The sequence below is a fragment of the Acanthisitta chloris genome, unplaced genomic scaffold (genome assembly GCF_000695815.1).
Source record: "Acanthisitta chloris isolate BGI_N310 unplaced genomic scaffold, ASM69581v1 scaffold41902, whole genome shotgun sequence".
Classification (NCBI taxonomy): Eukaryota; Metazoa; Chordata; class Aves; order Passeriformes; family Acanthisittidae; genus Acanthisitta; species Acanthisitta chloris.
In genome coordinates, this window is record NW_008662908.1 from 1 (window position 1) to 7,017 (window position 7,017).

Consider the following 7,017-nt stretch of genomic DNA (forward strand, 5'->3'; position numbering starts at 1 on the left):
AGCGTCCCGCAGGAGCCACCCCTGTGTGCGGGGCCACGGCTTCAGTGTGCTCGCTGGGACCAGACCCAGAGCTGCCAGGCACTCGTCTGACCCTGTCCTTCGCCTGGAGGCTCGTTTCCACACCTCCACACTATAGTCTCCTGGATAATCCTTCCTTTTTCCTCCTCAATTACACCAGTCGTTTCCCCAAGGACACCACAACAGTTGCTTTATTGAGGCCACGTTGACTCCAGCACCGCAGAGATACCATAAGAAATGCAATTAGCCTGGCACAGCCCCCTTCAGAAAACCAACGGGGCCCTTTTATTCCATTTACTTTGCATCATTCTCTCTTGAAACTCAGTCCAAGCCTTGCAGAGGGCATGGGCCAGCCAGGCCAAAGGTGCCCAGCCCCATTTGCACACTGGCACAGGCAGTTTGAAAAGGTTTCTGTTTCCACTGTTCATCTTCCCCCAACAGTGGCTGAAGAGGGGCTGCTCTTGCCTGGCCTGTGAGCTCTGCATGGCAGCACTGGCCGCTGTCCCTTCCCTGCTCACAGCCAGCAGACAGGGATCACATGTTCGGCCTGCCCTGGCAGAGGCAGCATGCCAGTTGCCCATCGTGCTGGCCTCTGGGCAGCCCCGGGAGCAAGACCACAAGAAAGCTCCAGCCTCAGGGTGAAAGACCTGGAGGCAGCTGGCAAAAGGGAAGAATCAGGGTCTGTGATGTGTCAGGCAAGAAGTTCAAAGTAATCCCTCTGTGTATTGAGACAGGATGGTGTGTGTTTGTGTCCTGGCAGCTTGCTGGCTGCTGTCATGCTTCCTGCATGGGAGATGGTTCCTCTTACCCCCTTCTGTATCTGCTCCCTCAGCCTGGCCCCATTTTCCGTTGCCAGAGAAGGGTATATTAGATCTGACCAGTTTCTTGGAGACTGGAGTCTCTGCCTGTGGCTGATCTCTCTGTGTCTGTAGGATCCATTTGATGGCTGGGCGCATTCCCCTGGGCACAGATCGGGCTGCAGTGGCAGGCGAGATGGAAACCACCTTCATTGAGAATCTCAGATATGCTGCTGACCTCCTGGCCCAGGTAAGTGGGTAATGTGTGTGCTCTGTGGGTGCAGCGCTTAGGTACCTGGGATGGAGAATACCCCACCAGCCTGGCATGGGGAAGGTACATTTCCTTCTGCAGAGATGACAGGATGCTCTGCAGGGTGACATTACTGTATTACAGGAAGACATGATTGGACTGGTGGAGCCTATTAACAACCGCATCACTGACCCTCGCTACTATCTGAACACCCCACACCAAGGTAAGGCAGACATCAAGAGTCTCCTTCAAAGGACGAGAAGGATCCCCAGGAGATTGCCTCACCATCAGGGAGATGCTGAGGGAGCACAGTTGATGAAGGGTGGGGTCTCAGAGCTTCTCCATGCACCCTGGGGGCAATGGTCTCTCATTTCTTTCACCCTTAGCTGCTGTAATCCTGGAGAAGGTGGGACGGCCCAACCTGAAACTGCAGCTGGTGAGTCAGCATTGAAGATTTCCAAAGTCCACCTTCCACCAGAAAATCTTGCACAGGCCCCACAGGGGAGTTCTGGGCAATTTGGGCTTGTTATCCCCTCCTGGATAACCTCTTGGGAACATGGGGAGAGACAGAGACCCTAGCACAGCTATCTTTAACTGCTCACTGCTGAACAGCTGCACCTCCCATCTTCCTCTCTCACAGGACCTCTTTCACTGCCAGATCATGGATGGCAACTTGTCACGCAACCTGGAGACATACTTCCCACTCATCGGTAGTGCCTGGCACCCAGACCAGCTCCTTGGTGGCCACGGGGCAAGAGTGGCTTTGAGATGGGGCCCTCCTGCCCCAGGCTCTGCTGTGGCTGCCTGGGGATGTGGGGGCTGCTCTTGGGTTACCTTGTCTCATGCCCTAAGGCGGCTGCGGGCAGGGCTGCCTTGGGCATGGCATCTCCCATTCCCTCCCTAGGTCATATCCAGATTGCACAGGTGCCAGGACGGCATGAGCCCGACAGCCCTGGGGAGTTGAACTTCCCCTACATCTTCGAGCTCCTGGAGTCCCTTGGCTACACTGGCTATGTGGGGTGCGAGTATGCTCCGAAAGGTGAGTAGGCCTGCAGGCCTGAGCCCTATGGGCAGGTTCCAAGCACAGACCAGCTGACTCAGTACTGTGTGAAGACAGTGGGGGGTGGCAGGTGCTGGGTATCAGAGTTCCTACCTGGGGATGAGTTCTGTGCTGAACAGAATTTGCTCCAGCTTCTACAGCTGCAGCAGGTAACCTTGTCACTGCAGGAGACACTGTGGAAGGTCTGGGCTGGCTGCGCTCCTACTGGGAGAGCCGAGGGCTGCAGCACAGTGGAACCAGCAAGGCAGCCAAATAAAACTAGAAAACCATGGGAATAAAAGTCAAGTAATGGCTTAACAAAGGAGTATGTGTCTTCTGTAGGACTAGGGGGTGCTGTTGGGTGGGATGATTCCTAGAGCGATGTCATATTTCCCTTTCCCAGGCCCTACTGGGCCAGCCCAAGCAGGTGGACCCTCATCTGCACAAGTACTATCTGCAGCATGTCATACTTGGGGATAGCACAGGTACCACTGTAGGTATTTAAGGTACAAAGAACCTTCACTTTCAGGCTGCAGGGGTGTCCAGGGAGAAGTTTCCAGTCTCCCCTACTAAGGGAAACATTAATTCCTTGGGAAGGGCATGAGGTTTCCCAGCCCAGCTTGTGCCTGAAGTTGTGGGAAGAATGCTCTGGGCCTCCAGGTCCTGCAGTTCTCGAGGCTGTGCACTGACAGTGCAGCAGGGGAGAAAGTGAAGCAAGCAGTGCCCTCCTGGGCTGCCTGAACCAAGGTAATAGGCTGGGGCTGCCTACCCATGGACACTCGATGCTGACTGCCCTGCTGCTCCTGCTCTGGAGCAAGTGTAAGACTCCAGAGGAAACCCAGTCATCCCTGCAGGCAGGGTTGTTCTGCATTCTCTATGGCAGGCCTTCCACACCCTAGCCTACAGCAACTGAGCGGGGATCTGGTTCAGTTTATTATTATTATTATTTATTATTTTACACCAATGGCTTAAACGTACACCTCCATAAAACCTTCCACTGGTCCAGTTCACCCCTTCCTGTCCCATTCAGTGCTCTCCTGAAGCAAGCAAAGGGCCAGAAATGGGCAGCCTCATGCCTGGAGCCCTGAAGTCCAGGAGTCTTTCCATCTAAAGCCAGAGCGCTGTGCGGTGCTGCTCTGGGCCGATAATGTGCTGTATGTGCTTGTCCATGCTTTCCCAGCCAGCAGAACTTGCTTGTGGATGCCAAAGTCATGTTCCTGACAGTCACTCTACTTCAGCCAATCCACAGCAGTGAAGCTCTTGCTCTTGTGGTTCAGTTCAAGGTCATTCAGTATCAAACCCACCGAAAACAGCACACGAGGGCCACACCAGTCAGCAAGTGACAAGGTGCACATCTCCAGGCTCCTCGGTTCAGTAGCCACGTGTGCCACTAGCAGTGCTCCCTGCAGTGCCCGAGCACAGGTTCCCCCAGGGACCTGTTCTTCTTCATCGTCACCCGTGGCACAGTCGTGCTGAGGTCCAGCACATGTGTTGCTCCAGGATGTGGATGCCAGTGCTAGAGCAGGCCCGTCCAGAGGTTGAAGCAGGCAGTGTTGATAACTGACTCCAGGTGGTGGTATGTGGACACAAGCTGTGGCAGAGGACTCTCGCTGTTCTGGGGCTGCACTGGGAACGGCTCCCGGAAAACCACAGTGAGGCTCTGCCGAGAGGGAGGAGAGGGTCAGGGGACAGGATTCAGACAAGCACTGTGCAGTCCCTAGCCCAGGTGTATGAGCACTTTTTTGGCAGTGCTGGGCAGATACTGGGAGAAGTCCTGAAATGCTCATGGCACTAAGCTAGTGCCTCCTCCTGTGACAGAGCACGTTTGAGCCTCCTTCCAATTTTTCTGCTGGAAATTAGGTGTGAGGACTTGCCCACTCACTCTGTCCCACCTCCCATGCATTTGCAGTTATACCAACCCCAGCAACAGCCTCGGGAGAGGAGGAGATCCTACTGCCTCCGCAGTAATAGGGGCTTCCAGGAAAATTAGAGGGATTTTTTTTTTCTTCTAAGGCAAAGAGTAGGAGTGCAACAAATGGGGAAGGGGAGGAGATTAAACCTAATAACTGCAATCCTAAAAATAAATACTGCCTGCTCCATTCTGGTTAGTGACTGTACTGACAAGGCAGGGCAAAGGCAGAGGGGAGCAGGGAACAAGGTTCAGAACAGAAGGTTGCAGGAGCTGAAGCACAACAAAAATATGGGTGACTCAGAGAACACTCATCAGCATCACAGAGGCAAGACACAGGGACTGGATGTTCTCTGGAGCTGAAATGCAGCATATCTAGTAGCAAGGGTCCCTAACAAGCTGGTAAATCCATTAGAACAGCAAATGCACCAGCATCATTTTAGAGGGGTGAGAATGTGATTTGTGAGCCCAACTCCAGCAGGCTTCAGAGCAGGCTGGGAGAGAAAGAACCATGAGGGAAATGCAGCTCAGTGTTTCTAAAGTGCCATGCTAACACTAAAGTTCTCTTTGATAAGGTAGTATTTCTAGACAAAGGAATCATGGTACATCTTATCTGAGCTTCAGGAGGATATGATGTGCCACATGGGAAATTTAGGTAAGCTGAAAAGATAGGAATTAACACAAAAATTATAAGGTAGAGGTGGCAGTGCTGAAAGGGGAAATAGCAGGCTGCAGAGAGGTTACAAATGGAGTTCCTCCAGGACAGGCTTTGGGACTCACGTTGCCTAGTACTTTAATGAGTCTGGCACAAACATGAGGTGTCTGCTGATAAAATTTGAGGCACTATTACTAAAGAGGATTGGGATAATGAAAAAAAAATCCCAGGAGTTTTGAGAAGCCACAGGAATGGGATGAATGCTAAGCACAAAATACAATGTGGGGAACGCAAAGGATTTCCTTTATAAGATGGGAGTCGCTGAGAGGGAGTGGAGGGTCTGGGTGTATCACATCAATGACCACAAGGTGACACTATGACCATCAGGTGGCAGGAGGTGCTGAGCAGCCTTCCAGCAGGCACCACCTCCCTCTTCTGTCTCCCCTGCCTGCTTTTGAGATGGAATATGATTTATTTACAAAGGGATCAGTAATGCTGTAGTCTCTGCAAAAGCCTTGCTGTGGACTGAAGCCTCTTGTGGATTCCCTGCTCTCATATGGAAGTGCACTTCCTGTGACCCATCCTGCACCCTGCCTCCTGGGAGCACAGCTGAAAGCAAATAATTTTTGCCCTCAAGTCCAGTGAAGGCAAAGGCCCATGTGGGTCTGCTGAGACCATCAGTGCAGGTCCTCTTCCTTTCTGCCCAGGCAGGAGCAGCCTGCAGCACTGGTGGCCCCCCCCAGCTAGACCCAGTGTGATTTGGCTTTGGACTGAATACAGAAGGACTTTAGCCTGGATATTCTATATATCAGCTGAGAGAATGATCCAAAAGCAACCCTGTGAAGGAAAAAGAAGATCAAGTGCTTAACTGCTTTCTAATACAAGAACAAAGGGGCATCACATGGAAAGAACAGAAGGAGCTTCAAAAACAAGCCAAGGAAGGTAGTTCTTCACCTAGATTGTAACTGCCTCATGGAGCTGCAAGTCAGAGGAAATCATGGATGCCAGAAATTAACCAAAGGAAACAAAGCAATGGAGGGCTATTAAAAAAATTCAAAGGCCACTTCTAGCTCAGGATGGGCCTCATCTAGATTGTCAGATGCTGGGATAGGACTCAGGAGAGGCATGACAAGCTTCTTGACCTGTTCTTCTTTTCCCCATGCACACCTGCCCTTGGCCACTGCTGGATCAATCTAGACAGATTCCTGGTCTGAGCCAACATAGCTGTGCTTCTGTTCCCAAGTACTTACTGTCTTTCCTGAATGAGAATCGAGAAACACAAGAACGAAGCAATCTGTGAACTTCTGGTTGAGCACGACCTGTCAGGAGAGCCACAGTGCACTTTAGGAGACAGTGCAGACCCCAGGGCAGAGACACAAACACCACCCACCCAGGGACATGCTGACATGCAGGATGAGTGGCATGACAGAGCTGTGAAGGTACAAGTCTCCCTGGCTCATGGGTGACACTCTGAGAGTGCAGTGTGTTCTGCCTGCCTGGGGGCAGACAGACACTGCCGTACCACAGGAGCACACACCTCACACTGCACCAGTAGCAGAGTGGAAAAGAACATCATGATGGTGCCCATGGTGTCCTGACAGCATGTGCCAGGTTCACTCTGTGAGAAGCCACAGCAGGCAGGGCTGGACAGGGGAGAGAGGCTGCAGGTGGGCAATGGGCTGTGTCTTACCAGATACTGGGTGCCAGTTTCAGCATTGTGGAAGTGCCGACAGCTCTGAGGAAAGCGGCTCAACAGCACTTTGATGAGGCTCTGGTACCAAGAAACTGTCATAGTGAGGAAGCATTCCTGTGGGCATGAAAAAGTCCTGATTTTTAGCCTCCCTCTAGCCATGGCACCAGCAGCCATGATGCTACAGCAGCCTTCAGACTCCGAATCAGATGCATCCCTCACAGCACACAGGCATGCTGACCAAGGGCTAGCCACTCTCTACAGGCAGGTCCATGCAGTCTCCCCCTTCCCCTGCCAGCTAGGAGCTATGTTCCTGCCTCTACCTTCCCACCAAGCAGGAAAAGATGTGCCCTGCAGGCCTTTACCAGGCACCCCACTCCACCCCCAGGGCAGAACCACGACTGCTGCGCGCTGTGACACCATCCCTTCTGCTCACCAGCTGGGGGTCGACGTCCGCAATGGATTTTCCATGCACAGCGTCGAGCAGCTCCTCCAGCTCCACCAGTGAGAGCTTGCCCAGCTTCAGCTTGTCAGAAGCCAGAGGCTCCAGAAGGAAAAGACGCTTCCAGAGGTTGTCCCTGCGGCAGTGGCACTTGGCCAGCTGCACCATGCTGCTGAGCTGCTTCTGGGCTGAGGCCACCTCAGAGGCCAGCAAGGGG

At 52.9% G+C, this 7,017-nt stretch overlaps 2 protein-coding genes across 2 annotated transcripts in view; one reads left to right on the forward strand and one right to left on the reverse strand.

Moving 5' to 3' along the window:
- Nucleotides 1-950: 950 nt before the first annotated feature.
- Nucleotides 951-2,381, forward strand: HYI (hydroxypyruvate isomerase (putative); the record flags this gene model as incomplete). The annotated part of the gene is made up of 6 exons (XM_009070771.1): nt 951-1,065; nt 1,210-1,288; nt 1,452-1,501; nt 1,706-1,775; nt 1,970-2,104; nt 2,293-2,381. Coding segments are annotated over 6 exons (538 nt in total), but the record flags the coding sequence as incomplete, so codon positions are not given.
- A 1,239-nt stretch (nt 2,382-3,620) lies between these two features.
- Nucleotides 3,621-7,017, reverse strand: part of SZT2 (seizure threshold 2 homolog (mouse)) — a 56,845-nt gene continuing 53,448 nt past the window's right edge. The window contains exons 69-72 of the mRNA XM_009070772.1: nt 6,795-7,010; nt 6,359-6,475; nt 5,919-5,987; nt 3,621-3,764 (exon numbers count right to left, since the gene is read on the reverse strand). Of these exons, the coding sequence (XP_009069020.1) occupies nt 3,621-3,764; nt 5,919-5,987; nt 6,359-6,475; nt 6,795-7,010 (546 nt within the window). The remainder of the gene's footprint in view (nt 3,765-5,918; nt 5,988-6,358; nt 6,476-6,794; nt 7,011-7,017) is intronic.